At 40.9% G+C, this 25,751-nt stretch overlaps 1 protein-coding gene across 13 annotated transcripts in view; it reads left to right on the plus strand.

Moving 5' to 3' along the window:
• Positions 1 to 25,751, plus strand: part of auts2a (activator of transcription and developmental regulator AUTS2 a) — a 440,983-nt gene that overhangs the window by 275,872 nt on the left and 139,360 nt on the right. For all 13 annotated transcript variants that reach the window (XM_047378589.1, XM_047378588.1, XM_047378592.1 and 10 more), the window contains one exon: positions 23,363 to 23,392. In XM_047378589.1, the coding sequence (XP_047234545.1) occupies positions 23,363 to 23,392 (30 nt within the window). The remainder of the gene's footprint in view (positions 1 to 23,362; positions 23,393 to 25,751) is intronic.

The raw sequence follows: 25,751 nt of genomic DNA on the forward strand, positions 1-25,751 counted from the left end.
TTTCCACGGTGACTCCTCTGGGACCGTTTAAATTTATGTGAAGAAAAATAGAGAAATCTTCCTATGAAACCTGTTCCTGTTTTTAGGTCATACTGTGGCGCAGTTGGTAGCACTGTTGCCTCGCAGCAAGGTTTGATTCCCGACCGGGGGTCTTTCTGCATGGAGTTTGGATGCACTCCACGTGCATGCGTGGGTTCTCACCGGGTACTCCGGCTTCCTCCCACAGTCCAAAGATATGCCTGTTAGGTTAATTGGTCGCTCTAAATTGCCCTTAGGTGTATGAATGAGTGTGTGCATGGTTGTTTGTGTGTTGCCCTGCGATGGACTGGTGAGCTGTCCAGGGTGTACCCTGCCTCTCGCCCATAGACTGCTGGAGATAGGCACCAGCTCCCCCGCGACCCACTATGGAATAAGCGGTACAAAATGACTGACTGATTTGAATGTTTTAAGTATTTGTTTTGTTGCTTATTTCTTGCAAATAAGATCTTGATTCTCAATGAAACAACCTATATAAATAAAGGTTAAATGAAAATATTGAGCAAATTGATGTTGCAATGGCGACATGCATAAACTAAATTAGAAGAAACTCTGTAAGTCATAAAACTCTGTCAGTCTCTTGTTTTCATTCAACCACTCAACAGTGTTCAGTTTTAAAAGGGAGTAGCTGTTATCAAAGCCCGATTCACAGAAAGCAATGTGACCTATCTCACTTTGTCTGACTAGACCCTGATCACATTTGTCTTTATGCTGAGATAACATCTCATGTATCCCCTTAAACCATATTTCACATCTTTAATCTAAGACAGCCTGACATGTTCTTGGCTTTGTACCTGCAGCCTTCTCTTCTCTTTAGAGTAGAGTAGGACTTGTGTGCTCTAAGCTCTCTCCTGTTCGGTTCTGCTCGGCTGTCTCCTGTGTTTCCTGCAGACTGACTGATAGGGAGCTCTGCTGCCAGGGCTTAAATAGCAGCTGTAAGCGTCCAGCTGCTCCCCGCCACGCTCCACTTCTCCCCAGATGGCTCAGAGACATTCCAGCAGCCCTCCGGAGGAGCGCTCATGAGGAAAGTGTTATGGAGTGGCTCTGTGAACCACCAGGGAGCATCTCTCGATCCACCACAGCCACCCTCCTCCTCCTTCAACCCTGCGGGTTGAACGCCCAAATCAGAGACAGGATTCTTCTGCCTCCTTTGCCAGTTTAGGAATGGGAGGGAGCACAGATGGTGGTATCCTCAGAGAAGCCCAGCATGCAGTTGGGCCTGGGATTGGATGGAGGGACTTGGAGAGAGCACACATTATCCCTGGCCCGTGATGGCATTGATATCCCTCAGCAGATGATCAGGAAAAGTTGAACAATTGTGCCTAACTGCTGGGGTAGAACGTGCCTCTTTACTCAGAGGGGCATCTTTGATAAGTGGCTTTTTTGTCAGATCATTGTTAAGCCAACAGGGGACATGCTGGGTTAAATGAGCTTGTTGAAACTCATTCTAATTTTCCTTGAACACTTGCTGTTAATATATGATGCTGCATGCAGTCCTCCTTGGTGCGGTCTCTGACCTTGGCTGCATGTCTCAGTGATAAATGGTCTATCAATTTCATCAGAGCACTGAGGCAAACTTTAACCATGACTATCTCCACAGGAACAATAGCATGCCCAAAAAATCCTGCATTGGTGGTGTTCTAAAATAAATTATACTAAGCATAATGTTTTTATGAACCCTCCAGATTTCTTGATAAACCACAAGCGGAAATATGCATATCTGTAAATGTTAAAGAATGTGTTTTGTTATGCATTTTACTAACTAACTAACTAACTAACTAATTAACTAACTAAGCAATTCACATTTAGTATTTTTTGGGAAATACTAAAAAAAAAGCATGTTGTGAAAGAAAACAAATCCTATTATCGTATAAGGTGGTTAGAATAATTGAAGATTAGATATGCACTGATGACAGTTTTGTGGACAATGTCAGACCTCCAGTTATTGTTAAACTTTTACCTGCTGATATTGAATGTTTCTTTAATAACTAAAATATTCAAAGTGAGAAGAACAACATTCCGTGTTAACAGGGTTTTAGACAAAATGATTTTTCAGTTTACATTTTAAACTGTCTATATCATGTGTTTGTGCTTAGAACAGTTAGTGTTGCTAGTATTACAAAAAAGAAAAAACAGTCTGTATGTGTATATTGTTGAGAAAATAGATTCTTAACCTAGTTTTATTTTTTCCATAAAGCTGTAAACATTTCAAGTCCAGCATCCCAAATATAAAGCAGAGCAATATTGCTGTACTCAATTCAGCCATCCTGTTATCTTCTGTGTTGCTCTCTCTCACTCCCTTGCCAGATATGTCTTGAAAATACATTTATAATTTCTTACATCTCTTTGCTACCTTAAATACTTTACTGATACTAAAACACTAACTTTGAGTCTTCTTCACTTAGTAGCATCATGTACACTAAAGAGTGTTGTTGTCAGAGAAACCTTATATAGCTAATATGCCTGTGCAAATTCTCAGTCATCGTAGTCATGACAACTACAACGGGCTTAAATCAAAGGTAACCAGACTTTCACTCAGTTTTTATGAAAAAGGTTTCGACACCTATCCAGGGGTGTTTATCAATTTTGGCTCAACTACGAGCCTCCAGAATTGACAAAGACGCGTACAGAGGAATAATACTTTACTACATATCATGATTTTTTTGAGGGGGCAGGCAATCCTATTGCCAGAGGGGGAGTGACCTCCTTGGATAATGGTAGGGGAAATGCTGGTGTATGCTACTTTGTGAAATTCACAGTGAGGTGATGCAGAGCATTATTTTACTATGGCATCATCTGTTTTGACCTGTCCATTGTGTACTCCGCCACGCGCCAATTACTGTTGGAGATAGGCACCAGCCTCTCGCAACCCTGTAGGGATTAAGCAGTTCTACAAAATGTATAAGTGGATCATGTCTTTTTATACCAATACAACAAAAGGCATACATGGAAAAGTGTGACAGGGGTATTAGTAAGGTTCTATATCATCACCACCATACAGCAGTTAAAAATACCACGGTGCAATTGAGAAAAAGTAGGATCTTTGAGTGACCAACTAATTGGTTACTGGTCATGTCTAATTTTGTCAATTCCAATCATTTAAAACTGATAAACTCAGATTTTCCACTTACAAAACAGCAAGCAGATGACATGTATCAAAATAGCTTTAACCACTTTTGTCACCAGAAGTTTTGGTTTCTTCTGTGCTGTTCTTTTTTTCAACTCAGCTGTTTGTGTCTCTAAACTTTGACTGACAGTGACCAGAGAGAAGAGAAGAGTCCTCAGGGATGGATGTAAGACTGTTGTTGCTCACAGTGATGGGGAGGGAGGTTGATCTGTAGTCTGCTGACCTCACTGTTATCCTTGTCATGACAGGAAACATACATCATTGCAGGGCCTCTAATTCAAAACACATTCTGCCTCAGCTTGATCAAAACCAGACTGTCTGGACAACAAAATGGCCTGTTATATCATATTTGACCATATAATCGGAGAGCAATTACAGCTGACAAAATACTCCTGTGATTTTGATTTTCTCTTCTGGTCCTTCCATGTGGGAAACTAATAGAAAGGGTTGCCAAAAACTATGTTGGAACTCATGCACTGAGTTGGCTTGGAAGCTGCGGAGTGGAGGTGAGGACAGCTCGGTTTTTATTGGATCACAGCTGCTTCTTCAGAGAGACTGCTCACAAGATAACAGTGTAAGTGTAATCAGTGGCCTAGAAATACGTTGCTGCACCACATGACGAAGAGGTCGGTCCTCCAAAAAAATCTGTGCAGTCTTCTCTTTGGATGTTTAGGGAGCCTCTCATCTTCCCGGAGGTTATAGTTTGTGAAAATTTGGCTCATAAAATGAAAGTTTGTCATCCTCAGTAATGGTTTAGCAAACTTGATGCTTTCTTTACTGTAGTACACATAGAAAATACATTTCATGTTAATTTGCTTGTGCCTGACTGTTTGGCAAGCATTTTTAACCACAAGCTGAGCTCAGGGTGTAATAGTTTTCTTAATATAAAATCACCACAATATTTTTCGTCAAAGTGAATTCTGTGTCACAAAGCACCTTGTAGTTTCTGTCAGCATAACTTCATCTGGTGAAATATGTCTAAGCTATGCTTATGGATCCCAGATATGAAAGTGTATGCTTTTGTTTGATTTCTTGTACCTATGTTTGAGACTCTTATTTTGAAGTTAGAACAAAAATAGCTCTTGAGTTGCTGATAGGATCAACCAATAAGGACTGCTCATTAGACTGGCTAATAGCAAAGTTACATAAGCTTTGAAGAAGCCTTCAACATTTTTCAATAGTTTGTGTTGAAGCTTTTGGCCACTCAGTAGAAAAACGAAATAGTGACAGCATATAACCCTTTAATTAACACTGTGGGAATACAGTGACTGGTTATTAGCCACTAACTTATGAAGTTAGCATCTGCTTCAAAGCTTCCTGACTAAACTAAAGGACAATTTCAATAGGTTTTTTATGAATCTGGAACGCATTTGATTCTCTGGTTTAAAATCTAACACATTTAAACTTTATTTTGATTTATTTTTGCTCAGTGTGAATGAGTAAATCTATGGTTGCATCAAATCTGGAATTAATTATTCGATTTGGCAACAGGTTCTTGAAAGTGCATTTTATGATTTGTAAAATCTACCTATTTATAAAGACCAAACCATAAACACAGGGTTATTTGTTCTTCCACAATATTCGTAAAGCTATTTCCTATATATGTGCTCATGTATGTTGGCATATTGCAACATTTATGGGATAAAGCATGCATACATGCAGCAGATATTTGTGGAACATCATGTTCTGTCATGTTTCTTTAGTATGTCTGGCATATTTGATGTGCCATCACAATTTGAATAGTGCATGTGTTTTGGGATGAACGGTGTGGAATTCACAGTGTTCAGCGGTGTCAGGACAGGTACATAATTGTCATGCTGGGATGTCACCATCTTGGATTTGTTTTCCAATATTTAAGGATCAACTGGCCATCTGTGAATGAAATTTCAGTACTGCATGAGTGCCCCAAGTAATCAGATAATCATTAGCTAAACGATCTAAAAGTAGGTCGTACTATCAGTTTCACTTTCAACCATTCTGCATCCCGAGGTGAGAGAATCTTCAACAGTGCAGAACAGACAGAGTATTTGCAGAGTTGCTTGATATTAGGTAATGTTTTTTATTGAGTTATTGCTGTAATATTTAAATAGCAGTTGTTTAACTGCACATATGTGGTAAAAATGTCATACAAGGGTTTTCTGTGTTTATGCCGTGGAAATTTTTCAGACATGTCCAAAAGGATCTGAGGCAGCCTGGCCTTGTGGTGATCAAATGTATAGGAAGCAGAATTAAATGCTTAGTAAGGTTGTTTACCTAAAGCAGTATATCTTTCTACATTGAAATGCAAGGCAGAAACTCAATAGTGTGATTGGGGTAAGGGGTAAAATCTTATCTTGATCTTATCTGGTAAGCTACATGTTTAATTACACTCCTAATATTTCTATTATGATGCATTGAAATAAAATACAGCTTACATAAATACCGTTCTGGCTGTTTTTCAAAACCAATAAAAGCTCACATCTCATTTTAATCTTTTCAGTGAGAACTGCTACATCTCAGTTCAGAAGTTTGGTCAGCTCTGAGAGATCCTTCACTTAAGGCTGAGGTTATCCACTATTCTGGCTGTCATCCTGTGATAATTTGCTATACTACTCCTGCTGACATTTTACTACTGGAGAGCAAAAGAAAAAAACATTGCATTATTTTTAAAGAGTACAATTTAGGAGCCTGTTATACTGTCAACAAAAATGTTCAGTGTTATTTCTTTTGCAATTTTCACAACAAAAGCTGGTATATGTGGAATGTATTGTAAGCTGCACACTGTCCTCCAAACAGTTTTGATTACAGACTTGAAGGCCTTTGTAAGAAGAAAACAAAATTGACCATGTGAGGCTGTTCTGGTTAGAACCTTTGTAGTACTGATATTTGGGGCTGATAGATGTTAAATATCAGGTCTCTGGCTTTCAGCTTGCTATCATCCTGTACTACTTAACATGCTAATTAATCCTAACCAAAAGACCATGTCAGTCACCCTATGCCCCACCAGGGATGCTCCCACTGGGCTCATCCGGCTTTAATTGAGTACATTTTTCAGGAGCCCGCTGTCTGTGGAATTACATTAGATCCGTCTGCTTTAGCCGGCCTGCCACCTGCATGGGCAAAGAGAACGAGGCAGTGGGGGGAACTGGATGAGGAGAGAAAAGCTGGAAAATGTATAAATAAACCAAACAAACAAGCCAAAAAAAAAAACAGACTGAGTGTTTATTAACACCCCTGGGATGAAAAAGGAGGTGAGTGCAGGAAATCATTAGCGTAGGAGAGTCAAACTAGGCTCGTTTGATCTCGCTGATGGAGGAGCAAATGTAATTTAGCGTGCTGTGAGTAATTTGTTTTAGCAGTTAGCATGGGCTCCTTTTAATTTCATTTTGCCTTGCATCAGTCTTCAGATTAAATATTTTTATTTTGTACAAAGCGAATCTTTGTGAGCCTGGCGGCTCAAAGACCAGCCCTCGACAACAGCTAATGTTTATTCATCTCTGCTTGTTTGCATGTGTGGCAGACAGAATCTTGACAAGTGTGCCATGTCGGCTTTTTATTTGACTACTTTCTGTATAATGAGGCGACTTAGATGTACGCGTTGACAGCTAGCAAATCATAGCAGGAGGATAACAAAGTGTTTTTGTCACTGCAGCTCTAATTATTTGGGAGACGGTGCTGAAGAGGCTGCATCTGTTTTAGCATCTCACCTCATGTCCTTGTTCTACTCAAACTTGTCAACTATGCAATCCATCCAAGACCCAATTTCCACACCCAGGTAACCAAACACTTCCCAAACAAAAACTTCCAATGCCAACTAAAAAAATCATGCAAAACCTTAGTTTCCTTTCAGTGTAAATATCCCCATCTGTAACTGAATGTGGGGTGAAATCTGGTGACTGTGAAGGCCACTGTAGTACAGTGACCTTATTATTAATCTCTAGAATACCGGTTTAAAAAGATTTAAGCTTTGTTACATCATGCTTCAGATATATGGGAAGTAGCCATCAGAAGATGGGTGCACTGTGGTCTTAAATAGATTGAAATTGTCAGCAGAAATATTCCGGTAGGCTCCATCGCAGCTAAGAGGCCTGAAGTGTGCTAAGAAAATGTTCCCTACAGCATTACACTACCACCAACAGCCTGGGCTAGTAGGATGGATCCATGCTTTTATGTTGTTTGTAAGCCAAATTCTGACCCTGTTAGCTCAGTTAACTTTGAGACTAATTTGAGCAGGCAATGTATTTTCAGTTGTTTATTGCCTGATTTTGGATGAGCCTGGAGGAATTATAGCCTCAGTTTCCTGTTGTTAGCTAACAGGTGTAGCACCATGCTTAATTTTCTGCTGCTGCAGCTTATATGCTTCAATGTTTGTGGTTCAAAGAGCATTTTCCTCTGACATTAACAGGGCATTTTTATCTGTACATCTGCCGCTCACTGAATATTTTCTCATTCTTAGACCATTGTCTGTAAACCTGAGGTGCTATGATGCTGCTGACAAATAATGTGCCATTTCACTATTATTGTTAACAAGCAGTTGAACAGATGTACCAAATAAAGTGGCCAGTCTTAAAAGATTCTTAAGGAGATATCACCCTTTTGGCAACAAAGTCTTGAATTTTACCTACTTAGTGAACCATCCAGGGATATGGGAAAGTAAAAGCTTTGTTCTCTAACTGAAGCCGTGCCTGATCTCCAGATATGGCAGTACCTTGTACAAGATTTCAGACCTCTTCAAAGCAACACTTTCCTTGCTGCCAGACTCATAAACAGCATGTTCTTTAATGTAAGAGCAAAGGGAGCTCTGCATATATCAGTTGTGTACCTGGCAGAACCTGCAGGGGTTGTTAGCTCCAACAGTGCCGGTATAGGCATTACTCTCAGGCAGATTGTTGGCAGAGCGAGCCACTTTCTCTCAGAAGGCTGCAAGCTGGCTACAAGCCTCACAGCATTCTTCCTCCACCTTGCTCTCCTTCCCATCATGGCGGCACCAGTAGAAAAAAAGGCTCTATGGAGCTCCGTAATGATACGTGGCGAATGTGCAGCACTGCGGTGATTGTTAACGGCAGCAGATGCGCAGATAGCCTGGATGATGGAAAATCAGTGGGACCTCATTTTGGTTTGCCAGTATGAATATTAATGGCTCGTTTCCAGGCCAGGGCTAATGATGAGGAAAATTCCCTAATAAAAACTTGATGTGATGGGCAACGACCCGCAGGGTCACTGGAGACAGTCAAAGTTAATAGTGTGCCATCAGGTGTGAGGAGTTAAGTGATTAGAGGCACAGAACCTAATCCTGATGTTTTTCTCCCCCTTCAGCTATAAGTCAGAATGGAAGAAGAAGGGGAGGGAGGGGAGGGCTGAGAGCAGCCGCAGAGGAGGTTTATATTTTTTGACAGCAGAGGGTCGTAGCCTTTACAGGGCATACTTCCAGTGAAAATAAACCATAAATGTTGCAGTTAATGGTAGATGTAAGATGTAGTTTTCTTGTACAATTGCCAACAGTATTAGCGTTATGTCACATGGGATCATTGAAAATAATGGGAACAATGATAATAATCCTATGCAATGTAATAATTTTATTGCCAATATTGGAACAGATATCTTAGGATGTCACCCTGATTTAAATAAAATGTGTTTTTCTTCATTATCAAAGAACATCTGAGCAATGGTGATTCTAAGCAACTATTAAGAGACATTTACTCTCCTAAACAACATACATTAGTCATATTTCACTCGTATGCTTTTTACATTGGTCCTAAATTAGGATGTTGGTTTTTCATACTCCTTTTAAATCACGTATCCTCTTTACTACCAATGCTACATCCAGCTCACAAGAGAAGATGAAAAAGACAAGATTTTAACATTATTATTCGGTAAACCAAAAATCCCAATTCTTTTGTTGTCACCAAACAAGGAAATGTTTCACAAATTACTGTAGAATAATTCAGTCCAGGTTTGACAGATCTGTATGTTGGTTTTTTTTGCTTTTGTCTCAATCCAAGGTGGTTCTAGTGCCAAAAAGCATTGAAAGTGCACTTACTTTGTGTTAGGGTTAGCTTTCAAAAATCTTAAGCTTTGTTTGAAAGAATCTATATTTGTTTGGTTTATGTATTTCAGCTTTTCAGGTAAAGATGATTAATTGCAACAGAGATTTCTTAGAAAAATTGTGAAACAGAAGCAACAAAGCAAATGCTAACACTAACTTTAGCATCATTAGCCATGGTTTTCTTAAGTTTACAAATCATGTGTTGCTCATTTTATTTAGACCAATCTCTGTCTTTTTGTGTACCTGACCTGTACCACTGCGTCCACCGTCTTTGGAGTGTCTGTCCCCCCTTCCTGGTATGATCCTGGTCTCTATTTGCATGTGATTGGCGTGTGGTGTGCCCTACAAGATCAAGTCTTGCCCTTTTGCATGCATGGATTTGTAATACTTTGCCTGCTAGTACTTGCAGTTGTAGATATGTCACCAATTGCTTTTTTTGAAAAAGACCCACTATAGGGATCTGGATACCCCAAAAACATGGTGACATATATAGTTGCTAAGTTGGCAACACTTGGTCAGGCAGCCTGATGAGCAGTCTTTATGGACTATAATCACAACAGGGCAACCGCTCAAGAACTACATCCTGTCTTACTTCAAAACAAGAGTCCAAAATACAAATACAAGGTGTCAAGTGTAAAGTACTGACCATAATAATAGCTTAGACTAGATAGCACCTTGCAAGAAATAAATATAAAATTGACAAAACACATGTGGACCGGTTGGGCAAACTCCCATGAGCCCTCGAGTACCCTGTAAAGGGTATAGAGCTGGTCCAGTGTTCCACGGCCGGGACAAAAACCACACTGCTCCTCCTGAAGCCAAGGTTCGACTATCGGCCAGACTCTCCTCTCCAATACCCTGACATAGGCCTTACCAGGGAGGCTGAGGAGTGTGATCCCCCTGAAGTTGGAACACACCCTATGGTCACCCTTCTTATGAAGGGGGACCACCAGCCCAGTCTGCCATTCCAGAGGCACTGTCCGCGACCACCACGCAATGTTGAAGAGGTGTGTCAACCATGACAGCCCCACAACATCCAGAGACTTGAGGTACTCAGGGCTGATCTCATCCACCCCCGAAGCCCTGCCACCGCGGAGCTTTTTAACCACCTCGGTGACTTCAGCCTGCGTGATGAAAGAGTCCAACCAGGAGTCCCCAGCCTCTGTTTCCACCAGGGAATGCATGATGGCAGGATTGAGGAGATCCTCGAAGTACTCCTTCCACCGCCTGATATTGTCCCCAGTCGAGGTCAGCAGCTGCCCACCCCCACTGCAAACAGTGTTGGCGAAGCACTGCTTCCCCCTCCTGAGGCGCCGGACGGTTTGCCAGAATCACTTCAAGGCCAACCGGTAGTCCTTCTCCATGGTCTCACCGAACTCCTCCCAGGCCCGAATTTTTGCCTTTGGCACCGCCCTGGCCGCGGCACACTTGGCCTCACGGTACCCGTCAGCGGCCTCAGGAGTCCCACAAGCCAACCACATCCGATAGGACTCCTTCTTCAGCTTGACAGCGTCCCTTACTGCCGGTGTCCACCACCGGGTTCGGGGATTGCCATCGCGACAGGCACCGCAGACCTTACGGCCACAGCTGCAGGCGGCAGCATCGACAAAAGATGCGGAGAACATGGTCCACTCGGACTCTATGTCTCCAACATCCCTCGGAATCTGGTCAAAGCTCTCCTGGAGGTGAGAGTTGAATACATCCTTGGCCAAGGGCTCCGTCAGACGTTCCCAGCAGACCCTCACTATGCGATTGGGCCTGCCAAGTCTTTCTCCTCCTCCAGTGGATCCAACTCACCACCAGGTGGTGATCAGTGGACAGCTCAGCCCCTCTCTTCACCCGAGTGTCCAAAATATGCGGCCGAAGGTCTGATGATACAACAACAAAGTCGATCATCGACCTCCTGCCTAGGGTGTCCTGGTGCCAATTGCACTGATGGACACCCTTATGTTTGAACATGGTATTTATTATGGACAATCCGTGACTAGCACAGAAGTCCAATAACAAAACACCACTCGGATTCTGATCGGGGAGGCCATTCCTCCAGATCATGCCTCTCCAGGTGTCACTGTCGTTTCCCACGTGGGCGTTGAAGTCCCCCAGCAGAATAATGGAGTCCCCAGGAGGTGCACTATCCAGCACCCCCGACAGGGACGCCAAGAAGGCCGTGTACTCTGCAGTACCACTCAGCCCGTAGGCCGAAATGACAGTCAGAGACCTGTCCCCTACCCGAAGGCGCAGGAATGCGACCCTCTCATCCACTGGGTTAAACCCCAACACAAGACGGCTGAGCTGGGGGGCAACAAGCAAACCCACCCCAGCCTGCCACCTCTCCCCGTGGGCCACTCCAGAGTAGAGGGGAGTCCAGCCCCTCTCGAGGAGATGGGTTCCAGAGCCCACGCTGTGCGTGGAGGCGAGCCCAACTATTTCTAGTCGATATCTCTCGACCTCCCGCACAAGCTCAGGCTCCTTCCCCCCCAGCGAGGTGACATTCCACGTCCCTAGAGCCAGCCTAAGCATCTGGGAATTGGGCCGCCGAGGTCTCCACCTTCGTCCGCCGCCCAATCCTCTTTCCACCGGTCCCTCACAGTTCCCCCTGCAGGTGGTGGGCCCCCTGGGGGATGGCCTCGCGTCTCTCGTTCAGGTTTGGCCTGGCCGGGTCCCGCGAGGAGCAACCCAGCCACCAGGCACTCTCCGACGAGTCCCGACCCCAGGCCTGGCTTCAGGGTGGGACTCCAGCTCTGCCGTACCGGGCGACATCACATGCCTCGATTTAGTAGTTGTCATGAGGGGTTCTTGAACCACTCTTTGTCTGACTCATCACCTAGAGTCTGTTTGCCATGGGAGACCCTACCAGGGGCATTTAAGCCCCAGACAACATAGTCTCTAGGACAACATAGACTCTAGGATCAATAATAATATAATCATTCATAAATAATTATCCTGCTATGCTTCTATTATTCTTTGATTAGTCACCATCTGAGCCATAGGCCCCTGTTGGCTTATGGAAACATGGGCCCCTGATGGTCTCACCTATCGCCTATATATTTAAACCACTGTCTGAATCTGATGAAGCAGTCTCTAACCCTAAAGTATTTTTTTTTATCCCAGCCATTTAAAACAGTTTTAATGTCTTACTTCTTTTGGCTGAGGACTTTTACAGATTATTTTTACATGAGGTATTTCTTCATTGAGATATTAATGATGATGCAATAAACAATAAACCAAAAATTTTATTTAGGGAGGATTTGGGATCAGAGGATGAAAGCAATTAATAGAAAATGATCTTAAAAATATTCAGAGTTGATTTAACCCTATTCTGGAGATACCACATAAATGTGTGTATTTAATACTATTGAAACCACAGGCCACAGACTATGAATGTATTATTCAACAGAAGGCTTTTTTTCTTGCTTCTTTTCTTCAGAAGTTGCATTTGATTTTGATATGTTCTGGATACAGTTTTACATTTGAAGGGAAATTGTAACCAGATGTGGGCCTGCTGAGGTCCACATGTGGATTGGACCTAGTTGTATTAGTCCAGACAGAAATCTGGTTCTGCCTAGTGAAGCGTTTTGGCTTTTAGAGAAACGTTAACCATATGAAACCATATGAGACTGTCAGTGTGTGACCGTATGAACTTATGAAATCCTCAAGGTGTGTTTGCTGTTTCTTTTAAGAGCTTCACATTCCTACCACACTTTTAAATCCTATACCGACATGGAGCAGTTGCTGTAGAAACTATGTGTTTAGTGTCAGTTCCACAAAACCTTCCGTACTTTAATGCTTTCTTGGTGTCATGTTGAATTTGCTTCCACTCTCTGAACTTTGGCTTCAGTAATCATTTTTGGCTCACTTTTATTAAATATCTGGATGGTTGCAGATGCTGCCCTTCGCAGGAGATGCACTGAGAAACCTTCTAGAGGCAGGAATCAGCCACTTCTACACTCAACAAGCCGCGATTGATAATCGCCCATTAAAACAAAAAACTCCAGTCTTTTTCCAAACACTGAACACGCCATGTACAAACTGTGGACAGTTATTTGCATTAACAGAAAGGTGCTGAATGAGGTTAGAGGATAAGTGAAAGAAGCTCCTAGAAAGGAAACTTATTTCTACAGAAGCCTGCCAGCTATTCATTTGTCTGTTTTGTCCTTTTGACGAGTCCAATTCTGGGTTATGGAACATTCTGGATTGGGAATTGTTGGGAGTGTTTTGGAACTTTTCTGGGTAAAGTAGGGATTTATCAACTCCACAGGGAATACACACAGAGAGACTTCTGTTACTAATGTTAACTACATAAGATGTCAAAAACATCTAATGTAAGCTATCAGCTAACATAAACTGATATGTTTACAATGTCAATACTGTAGTTGCTTTGTCTTTGTCTTGTATTAATAGTTAAACCTCTCATACTGCAGAGTTGTGTAATACTGACTGTTCTGTCTCTTACACACACACTTGGTTTGATGTCACGTGTGCTCCATATATGAACAACTAATGATCAGTAACATACATGCTCCTGTCGGGTTACAATTAATGAATGAATTGTTTTAATTGTACAGATATTACTGTAATATAGCCTGCAGAATTTTACTGTATTTGTAGAATGTCAGTGATGCAAATAGACATACCTGTAACCTTGACTGTATTTGAAAAATTATTGTAAAAATTGTAGGAAAAGGGAACTTCGTGTGTATAGTTCTTAAAGAGAAATTGCTATTGACTAAATTTGCGATTGGCAGATTACAATCTTACAAAATTGCTGATCTCTTATTGGTACATCTATAACTTTTTGCTGGAGGACTTCACTTTCCCACCCCCCTTTAAACCATAGGTTAAAATTAAGCAGTGGAAATTAGATGCTCTGTTTTGGTGTCAACACCACTCACTTACTTGAATAGTTTCTATAGTCCAGTCAATGGATCTTCTACTCCTTGAACTTTTGTTGCTGTTATTTCGACCTTTTTAGGAGACATCTGGGTCCTTACAAACTGACTTTTATTAAGTTCTGGACCACATGCTGAATGTGCCAAGTGTTCATAATAAAAAAATGAGAATAAATTAAAATACCATATTTTGTTCTAAGTTATTGTTTTTGAGTGTATATAAGACTTTATCTTTGACTTTATGTTTAAAGGCAGATGCTGTGGATACCTTGAGCTCATCCCTCTTCTCCTACCCAGCTCTTTTTGTTGTTCCTTGGCCCTGTCCCAATACTCGCGCTTCCACCCTTGTGTCCCTGAATTGCGCATTCCTGTTGATGGGTTCGAGTGCGTAGTGTGTCCCAATTCTCCAGAGTGGTCCTTAGCCCCGCCCCCTTTGTGCCCTTAATCTACACTTCGGCGAAGCCCGCATCTAAGCGGACTTTGCCGAAGTATAATACCCACAATTCACTGCTGCAGATGACGTTCTGAGCAAAAACCAATCACAACCGTCAACGTAATCAGCCATCGAATCAGAATAATAAGAACTGCGTAAACTTTAGACAGCAAGCCGACAAATATTTTTTTATTGCTTTTCCAGGCTCAACATTGTAAGTTTCCACTGTGTTCAGGATGAGTCTGAGCAGTCAATAGGCCATAAAACTGAAGTTACCTTTCAAACAAACACTGGCGCGGTGAGAGTCTGGTGTATAAAGCTCCTTCGCTTCCTGTACTTTCTTCTCCTCAAAACAATTGCTTGTTGCAGTTTAATATATTTTTTTTAGCAGCAACACTGTGAAAACAGCACTGGTTCCCGCCCTTTTTGATGTTGCAGTTACGGTGCATAACTCCTACTGTCCCAATTCTCCAATTTTACACGCTTGTTACCTGCGCACTTCAACCCCTACATGCACTTGTACAAAGTAAACACTTCGTAGAGGGGCGTAGGGTGTAGTGTGGGAATTGGGACAGGGCACTTGATTCACAGTGGTGGGACTGACAGACTGTGATGTGCGGGTGTGAAAGAAGAAGTGAGTAAGAAAAGGAGAAATGGATGGATGCGGGAGGTGTGAGTGAGGGATTTGGGAAATATGCATGGCACAGATCTCCATTTTACCATCCCGGTCTCTCTCTATTCCCCATGAATAACGTGGCAGACCCCTTACCCAGCGGTAGGCCAGGCATGCCGCCATATCAAGCCGTGCTGGAGGAAGAGGTGTCCAACTTGGCATCTCTGGGCTCGGATGCATCCCAGCCCCCGCAAACCATACCCACACTCATCCCCAGCCTGCAGAGAGGAGCGCTGGGCTCCAAGATGGCAATCTAGCCTTGATTTGCCAACACATTTCCAATGATTAAAATGTAATTAGCACAAGCGAGCACCTCCTCCCCAGCTAATTTCCACGCACGCTGTGACAGGCAGGCGGTCGGTGGCGCCCAGGCCCCAGCAGCAGATGGATGGAAGAAGCACCAGGAGGAGTAAAAAAAGCATTTTGCCATGCGACTGTTTGCATCAGAAAACCATCAGGACGCCCGGCTATATCAGGAAGGAGCTGTTAGGAGGAGGGAATGAGGGCTCCTCACGACAGCACATCAAATTGGCACCGTCAAAGCTGACCCTGGCAGTGGCTGCCATCCTTCATGCTGTCTATCCCACTCCTCAGGCATGTAGGCAGATTGGTGTCTATATAGGGTTTAGCCCCAGCAGCCTTTCTGCAGGATAACCTGGTTCAGGTTGATAAACACAAACCACACTCTGTGGATTTGAGCACCTTAACGAAGCCCCTATCAGCAATAATTAATTCTAAGGTTGTGGCGAGCAACCACCAATAACCTGGGGCTAATGTCACTTGGATGTGGGGAGACAAAATGAAATGTCTGAACATTCACATTTTAAGACATGCTGCCGAAGGAAATATTACATTAGAGACATCTAATAACATGAACAACAGATAGGAAATTATAATAAACCGTAGACTAACTCTGTTGATGTGAAAAATTGTTGCTGTCACGTCATTTTTTCCCTAAATTGCCAAACATCTGTTAGCAATTGTTGAGCTGTGGATTTCCAAAGGCTTATATTGGACAGGAGAGCATGGCACGCATGCCTGTGTGATGTGGTTACCTCTTTAGTACAAACATTTTTCTGTGGGTAACTCTGACAGACTTTGGTGAGCTCTGCTCCTCTCAGACAACTGCGACTGCGTTGTTTAGGATTCAGCCCATGGCTTCTTATGTTCCCTCCTTCTCCTGGGCCAGTATTACACTCAGCTGGAGAGGATTTAGTACAAGAATAATTTACTCCTACTTTCAGACTATTATAAACAAAAGGCTCTCTGCTTGGACAGAGTGTAGGGAAATCTGTAAGAGCCCTCAGCCAAAAGAGGGGCCTGAGTGAAAGCAGAGGAGCAGTCAGAAGTGTTCCGGATGTAAGCCAACATCAACAGCTCTTAGAGCTGAAGCTAATGTTTGACATTCCTGTGTTACTTAAACTAAACACTTGGGTTTAGTTGTACAGTATAATGCTGGTACTGTGCAAATAGCACTGGGCCTGGATAGAGTATAATTTTTCCTTGTCGGCCCTCTCCCGGAACTAATGTTTTCCTTACTGTATATCACTGCTGCTTTGGCAAATACTCATTTACAGTGGTTGGAAAAGTAATAATTCCCCCTAAACTTTTTAAAGTTTGTGACAATACAACCACAAAGTTTGATGTATGCTATAGTGATCTTATGTAATACACCAAAGTACTGCATAATTGTGAAATGGAAGGAAAATTATACATGGTTTTGTATTCAGCATTTGCATTTGTATACTGCCCCCTTTACTATGATGTCCTCCATCCATTCGCCCATTGTCTATACCCACTTGTCTATGCAAGGTTGCTGGGCAGCTGTTGTCTATCTCCTGCGGTCATTGGGTGACAGGCAGGATAACCTGGACAGGTTGCCAGTCCATCACAAGGCAACACAAAGACACAAGGGACAAACAATCATGCACACACACACACACACACACACACACACACACACACACACCCATACATTTATAGAACCCAATTAAACTAACAGTCATGTTTTTGGAAAGCTGGAGGAAGCCAGAGTACCCGGAGAGAAACCATGCATGGGAAAGAACATGCAAGAGCTCTGTCCATCTATTATCTGTAAAGAGAAAAAAAAAAAAAAAGTGTATGGCACACCTGCAAACCTACCAAGAAACCTTTTCCCACTTAAACTAACAGGGAGGGCAAGGAGAGCATTAAACAGAAAATCAAAAAGTAGTTCCATGGTAACTCTGGAGGAGCTGCAAGGATCTGCAGCTCAGGTGTAAAGTTAACTATCAGTTATATGGTCCAGGACCATATTCAGGAAGACTGAAGCGTTAAAAGACATTATTGAGAAAAAGCCACAAGAAGTCCTGACCACAGTTTGCATCAAACCATGTAGGTAATACAACAAACGTGAAAGAATCTGCTTCGGTCAGATTAATGACCTACATCCAAAATGCTATGTCTGGCATAAAGCTAACACTGTACATTGCCCTGAACATACCATCCCCATTATGAAGCATGATGGTGGCAGCATCATGCTGTGGGGATCCTTTTCTTCAGCAGATACAGGAAAGCTGTAAGGGCTGATGATGAGTTGTATGGAGACAAACAAACAATACTGGAGGAATATCTGTTTGCGGGATCAGGGGTTTATATTACAGCAGGACAATAACCTGTCAGTCAGCAGATATGCCCAAAAGACATGCAGCTGTAATGGTCTATCACACATAATCCCAACGAAATACATTAGAGATTGTGGTTATAACATGACAATATGTGAAAAAGTTCCAGCGATGCGAACATTTTCCCTCAGCTTTTATTGATCTCAAAATTAAAATTTTTTTCATTTTGATGATACTTTAAACCAGAAGCACGGCAGTATTATAGATCCAGTCAGTAATATCCATATAGCAGAAATCTAAAACTGACTTAATTACATCTCTTAACCTTACCCTTAGTGATCTTTCAAGGCATTTCCAACTTCTAAGCAACTGTCACTTTTGTGGGCTATGCTGGGAACTTTTCATAGTTTTCAATCTGTTTCTCTGCTTAGAAGTAAAAATCCCAGATATGGAGAGATTCTGCTCCCGCTTGCCAAACGCTATGTTTTGCATGGGGGATCACATTAGTTCAGTGTGATCTCCTATCAGTGAGTGACAGCTCTGTTTTGCTTATGCGCCTAAAATATGTTTTTATCTTTTTAGAGGTATTATTATTTGTTGCTTTCTACCGTGTGCTTGAACAGTGAGTTCAAGGCAGCTTTCCTGTATGCGGTGAAAGGACAATCGAATTGCCTGCCCTTGCCTGTCAGGTCTGATCTCAGGATTTTTTACTTTGCTCGTTATAAAGGTATTTCCATTTTATTAAGTTTTTCTTTTTTCTGCCACCCTTTGTCGCTCTGGGAAATTTGCATACCTCTATTCCTGGGGAAAAAGTAATGACAGCAATTTCTTTTCTTTTCTCTTCGGTGCCTGACTCGCCGTGTGAGTGCTTCGTTTAGTGGCACCTGCAGAAGCGACAGGCGCAGGGATGAGAAGTGAAAGAGAGCAGTTGATTAAATCATCATCAAGTCGAAGCACAGAAAGTCAATTCTGCTCGCCGTCTACAATGATATCCTTTTATCTTAAAGTAATGAGCTATGGCACTTTTGCATCGGGTAATACGATGAGTTCCATTAGCATGTTCCATTTGCTTCACAAGCAAGGGCAAGTCATTCCAGCCGGCTTCTATCTTGGTAATCAAAGCAATTGGCTGCACAGCGAGAGAGCAGAGAAAGGAGAAAAAAAAACATGATAAAAAAAGAGAGTAGACATGCTTTTGTGGATCACAACACAGTGGAAGAAACTAAAATGATGTCCATTATTTAAACCATTTGCTCACTGGTGTTTATTGGTGTGTGCTGTATGGGAAAAAGAAAGAGCTAATGAGTGCATTGTTACACTACTAATGTCACATTCATGAAGATCAGATACCAATTAATCCTGACTTCTCCTACATTAGTTAGCCCTACATGGGAGCCAATATAGAAGACACACTAAGGAGACACACCTATTTGTTACCAATCACCAACAGATGCATAAATTTGACTGCATGGTGCTTTTAATGGGGTTGTCAAAAAAGTTTAAATTTAAATGTCATCAACACAAAATAGAAAAAAAAGTCTTTAAGATAATCTTATGCGTCGAAATTGATATAAACAGCTGTTTTCCTTAACTCGACCTGACACACATTTCAGCACAGCTGCACGGCATACACAGATGCTAAGGTATTCCTCTCCCTTCCATAACATGAACAATAACGGCTGACAACCAAAACAGTGAGTGGGTGCTCAGAGGTCAAAACTCCCATAACATGATAGCTACATCCCAAGAAAAGCCTTCGCAGCCATCTGTACTTGAAAAAGCAAAGACTAAAGCATTGCTTGGAGGTATTTTGCCTTTAGGGCAAAAACAGAGGGTGTTGTTAAACCAACAGACCTGATTACAACATTACAGGTACACCTGCACCTTTTTTAGACATGAGCCGATGGTAGATCCATATGTAACGGTGATATTGTTGTAGGTATTCTGTCGATTTTACCAAGCAAAACTGTTCTAAAAAATTTCTAACCTTTTACATTTAAATTGGTTATTTACATATCACACATAAATAATAACTTCACAAGGACTCCAATAATCAGGTAAATCATGCAAAAAAAATGGGTAGCTCAAACCAAAATTTAAAGATGGCATCAGTTGTGTCAGTTTAAAAGAACAACTTTTACTATTTTTTTTTAGCTGTGATAATAATGTGCAAAGAGGAAGTTTGTAGTTCTAGTTATTTTAAAGTCAGAATTTGAGGGAAATGGTAAAGATGGTGATATATTTCCATACTTGTACTGTGCTGGTGGATGGAAACAGCAGATATTTCTTTAAGTTGTTGTTAGACATTTGAGCTGTAGGACCGATAGCAGGGTGGTTTCTGGATATCACAAGAGACAAAGTTTAGTTTGTTTTCCTAAAAACAATGATGGTAATTCAGCAAAAACTGTAATTTCTAAACCAGAACTAATTCTCTTGAACCATGGGAATCACTGATTTTATAACAACAGCATCACTTTCTTTGTGCAAAGAAGTAGCTCATCCAGCATAGGATTGTCAGTAAATTAATAGGCCCAGAGTTTGAGCCAAGCCTTTACCTTTCATCTTTTTAGTCTTGGCAATCTTGGCAAGAAAAAAAAAAAAAAATATATATATATATATATATATATATATATATATATATATATATATAGTGTCCGTTGTTGCCCTGCAATGGACTGGCGACCTGTCCAGGGTGTACCCTGCCTCTCGCCCATAGACTGCTGGAGATAGGCACCAGCTCCCCCGCGACCCACTATGGAATAAGCGGTAGAAAATGACTGACTGACTGACTATATATATATATATATACACAATGCAATATACATGCAATTATGTAGCAAACAGAAAATTGTAAAATAACTTTAAATAGGTTTTTTTATTTTTATTTTAGATTCCTTAAAGTAGCCGCCCTTGCTGGTCATCTCTCAATGAACCTCTGGGAAGTTCTTTAAAGACTCTTTGGAAAACCATCTCAGGTGACCACCTCATGAAGTTCATGGAGGGAATGCCAAGGGTGCAAAGCAGTCATCAAAGCAAAGGGTGGCTATTTCGAAGAATCTAAAATATACAAATGTTTAGGGTAAATTGACACTTTTTGTTTACTATATGATTACGTGTGTCCATTCATAGTTTTGTTGCCTTTGCTGAGAATCTACAATTTAAATAGTCTTGGAAATAAAGAGATGCATTAACTAAACCTTTGACTGGTAGTGTATACATATATATATTGATGTATATATGTATATATATACAGTACAGACCAAAAATTTGGACACACCTTCTCATTCAAAGAATTTTCTTTATTTTCATGACTATGAATATTGTAGCTTCACACTGAAGGCATCAAAACTATGAATTAACACATGTGGAATTATATACTGAACAAAAAAGTGTGAAACAACTGAAAATATGTCTTATATTCTAGGTTCTTCAAAGTAGCCACCTTTTGCTTTGATTACTGCTCCGCACACTCTTGGCATTCTGTTGATGAGCTTCAAGAGGTAGTCACCTGAAATGGTTTTCCAACAGTCTTGAAGGAGTTCCCAGAGATGCTTAGCACTTGTTGGCCGTTTTCCCTTCACTCTGCGGTCCAGCTCACCCCAAACCAGCTCGATTGGGTTCAGGTCCGGTGACTGTGGAGGCCAGGTCATCTGGCGCAGCACCCCATCACTCTCCTTCTTGGTCAAATAGCACTTACACAGCCTGGAGGTGTGTTTGGGGTCATTGTCCTGTTGAAAAATAAATGATGGTCCAACTAGACGGAAACACTTTTTTTTCAGTACATAATTCCAAATGTGTTAATTCATAGTCATGAAAATAAAGAAAACTCTTTGAATGAGAAGGTGTGTCCAAACCTTTGGTCTGTACTGTATGAATGCATATATATATATATATATAAATGTCTATATAAACATTCTATTATTAAATTTTCTGTGGTGTGAAAAAAATTACACAGTGCTGGTTAGACTGCAGTCAAAATAATGTTCTTTTTAGAAGTAAGGAATTTTTTACAGAAATATTATGCATTTAACCGTTCAAAGTTAATGAACTATGTTAAATCAAAAAGTTAAGACTTTTGTGTCTTAATGCCGTTTTTGAAGACCCAGTCAGAAGCTGACAAAAGTAAACCAGGTATTAGTCAGAATGTGTGACAACCTACCTAGCTGACTCTGGTTGATCCCTATAGAAAGTATACTGCAAGCACATCAGAAACACAAAGTGAACAGGGTTGTTGCTGAATATGCTTGCATGGACCAGATCCTTGTTTACACTTTAGAAATGTGTTTTCCATCTATTTCTGCAAATAAATCAAGTTAATATTCTTTCATCAAGTTTATTAAGATTTCAAACAGGTGTTATCTTTTCAACTGGAAAATATTTTAAGGTCATTTTTATCTAAATTTCTGCTGACTTGTCTACCACTTATTGGTTTCATAACAATTAGGACAACAATAATATTTTCATGCTTTTGATGAAATCTTCCTGATTTTTAATAGAAACAAACCAAGGTCTTTAGAAAACATTTTTGCAGAATATTGAAAATGTTATCAAGTTTGCATTTTTTAACTGCAAACATGTAATGATTATCTGCCCTTATGTGTCATTATAATAATTTATTCCATCAGTTCTGACAAGTTGTGGGACTGCAGGTCCTCTGCATACTTCTTTAAAATGGGGGTGGAATACTGTGGGTGATAGCGAAAGAGTGAGACAGAAATAGCGCTGGAGAACGTCTGAGAAGTGTTTGCCCAGCGCATTTATTGCCTCTGCATAATTTATGAGCTGTTGGAGCTGACCATCATGGCAGTGTGCCGCGGGCGGCCCCTGGGGCCGTGTGGGACAGGCCTGTAAATTGGATGCTGTGCTCTTGCTGAGCTCGCAAGGCCCCTTTTTTTTCACCATCCAGCTTGGAAAACAGATCAGCCTTAGAGCCAGCCAGCTACCTTTGAGTTAAAGGAGATAAAGGGGAAAAATAACAGGCAGTGCCTTCTGTTGCTCACTCCCTAGGCTGTCAATCATATCTCCCTCCTTCCTTCACTCCAGCTTTAATCGCCACCCAACAACCCCCATCCCCCCTTCACTCCTACCCACACACTGTGCCAGCCCCTGCCCGCAATCCCCCCCAGTGCCTTCTTCATTACCGACTCCAGTGCTTCTGCGCGCCTCAGCCATATGCACAGCGTTGAGGGCCGCCAGTCACCCAGCATCTCACTAATTAGTTGATAAAGAATTAAGTGGACCTTGAAATTGAAATTGGAACGAAAAAATGAAATCCAGCCACTTTTTCTTCCCTCCATTACAAAGTTCCTTCCTCCTCTTGTCATTGTGCCATTCACGGCCTCAAGCAGTAACTCTCATCATGGAAGTATAATTCTACTCGTTTGAATTTCCAGCTCTGTCTGATTCTTGCATAGGTTTCAGTGTTAACAAGGCTACAGCTGCTCACTACGAATATGTTCTTGTAAGCACTAATGAACTGATCTGATAATATTTGTTGACTGGGGCTCTGAAGATGCAATAATTTTGCTTTTATGTTAAAAGTGTTTCTTCTAATTTCTTCCTTGTCTTTTTTGCAGTGTGACACTGAGAGTGACAAGGAAGACAAGGTAAGCCTGTTCTTCTCTGCACACATCAGTAACTGTGCTCCAGGCATCATGATATTCAGCCACATCCAAAATGAGACCATCTTTAAAACTGAGGATTTAATGTAATTAGAATCAAACGTCATCTTAATAAGTACTAGAAGGCCTTAATTACTTGCACATTAATTATGAATGACTTAATGAGGAGCAAAATCTAAATCTAATGGGGTTTTAAGGTTTGGATGATGTTTTAAATGAGACTTCTTGAGTGGTGATTTTTATATATATTTTTTTTTTTTTGCTCAAATCATTACGCTTACGGAGGTATTTTATTTTTAACCTGTGCCTTGTCTCTACTTCTACCCCTTGTCTACATGTGTCCTTTGAAAACTGCTATTTTCAAAATAAAATGAAATCCTGCATTTTTGTTCCTGTAATCATGAAGCTTCTGTTACACAGTTTTCTTGACTATGAAGACTTGAATTTTGTAAAACATCGAATCCATTTCTATGTAGCATCTACATGGTTTTAAATTCACCACGTTTTCAGGACAAAGCAAGTACGTTCCCATTTATTTCTACACTTAACCATCTGAGTATGGTCCAATGATTGTTAGTTAAGTGCTCTATAAGCAGTGTATGAATGACCCCAAGTGGTCAAATAATTATTAGCTGATTTAATCAGAAAGTAGGTCAAAATGCCCTCTATTGAGTCTGCGAGTCCAGGCATTTGTCATGCTGGGCTGAGTGAATCTTCATCAGTCCAGACAAAGCGTCTGCATAGCATAGCACAAGATTAAGTTGGTATTGGGTATTACTGGCAGATTTAAATAGCATTTGCGTAAATTCAGTACTTTACGTAAGTGTTGTGATGGTTATGCCATTGAATATTACAAAATGTCTGAAAGATCTGTGGCTTCATATCTTAGCTGGAAATCAAACCACATATTCTACAGTATGGAAAGTAATGCTGGAACTTATTTTACTTAAAACGGCTTCTTTTTATTAGGGGTGAAAATTACCTGCTTTATCACGATATGATATTGTGTCGATTTGTTTGGATGACGCTACAATGTTTGCTGATATCACAGTCTTTCATAATGCGATTTTGATTAAATTCAGTTCACATGTCTGCGATTGATATGATGCAATATAATATGCCCATCTAATCCAATCATTTACATTTATATCAACTCACAAAAAAAAATCATGATTTGACCATTTTATCTCTAAGATCTTACAGGAATCATCAGGCATTTAAATCAAAAACAGCATTTTTCTTCATTAATAAAAAATTATAAAAATAGATCGCCTATTCACTATAGTCTAATATAGTTCAATGATATAGTTTAAGTGCATTTGTTTATCAGTTAACTTAAAGAGCCCTTGATAACCTTTCAGTCAAAGAAACAAAGAGCATGCATTATTCACAAAAGCCGCTGTTTTGAACAACACAGGAAGGTCTCTTATTTTTACAAATTTAATATGAAATGGCACCTGTGATACTCATTATTCTTTTTACGCTGTTGTTCAACTTTTGTGAAAAGAAATTGGTAAAAGCTGGCATGACTGTCAATGCCGTGCTTCTTCTTCTTCTTCAATGTGGATCAAGGTGTGGTTACCCCTCTAACCTTTATATGCCTTTGAAATGGTATGCAGATACAGAGTAGTATGTTGGGGTACAACCTCCTATATTAGGATCTGTGATGTTTAATAAAAGAATAGACCACTGAACCAACAAAAAAAGACATTTAACAAGACACATTTATTACAACACTTTAGTTTGTGAACTTTATGGACAATTATTTTATGGAAAAGTCATTCTACCTGCAGTGAAAGTCCTACTTGCATATAGTAATGCAGAGCTTTACACAGGCTTTTTGGCAGTTAGCATTGATGTGTCTTACATGCAAGTATTAACTGAAATACATACAAATGTTTTTATAATGGGTCAGCATTTAAAGGGCATGTATCATGCTTTTAAATCCTTCCTTTTCCTCTTTAAATCATTCAGATGTGGTCTGTATAAAGTGGAAGTGCAATGCTTTGGTTTGAATTTGTTGTTATTGTAGCTCCTCAGGCTTTCATTTTACAAATTTTTTAAGCTTCATTTTTTACCGTCTCATTTTTGCTGTGGTCTCTTTCAATGCAAATGCACGTCACACCCCGTCCTCCTCCAGGCCGCGGTGCCATACAAGATTCAATTACTTTACTTGCCCTCAATAAATATCAACAAATGTCAAAAAAACAAGAAGTAAATACAAAATCATTGCACCAGCAATGTGCTATGTTTACTAATGCGTGAGAACAACAGCACTAAAATGAATATTGTAGCTGTAAGCTGTGACACGCGGAACTGAGCGGAGAGATCATCGGTGGCGTGG

The sequence above is a fragment of the Girardinichthys multiradiatus genome, chromosome 11, assembly GCF_021462225.1.
Source record: "Girardinichthys multiradiatus isolate DD_20200921_A chromosome 11, DD_fGirMul_XY1, whole genome shotgun sequence".
Classification (NCBI taxonomy): Eukaryota; Metazoa; Chordata; class Actinopteri; order Cyprinodontiformes; family Goodeidae; genus Girardinichthys; species Girardinichthys multiradiatus.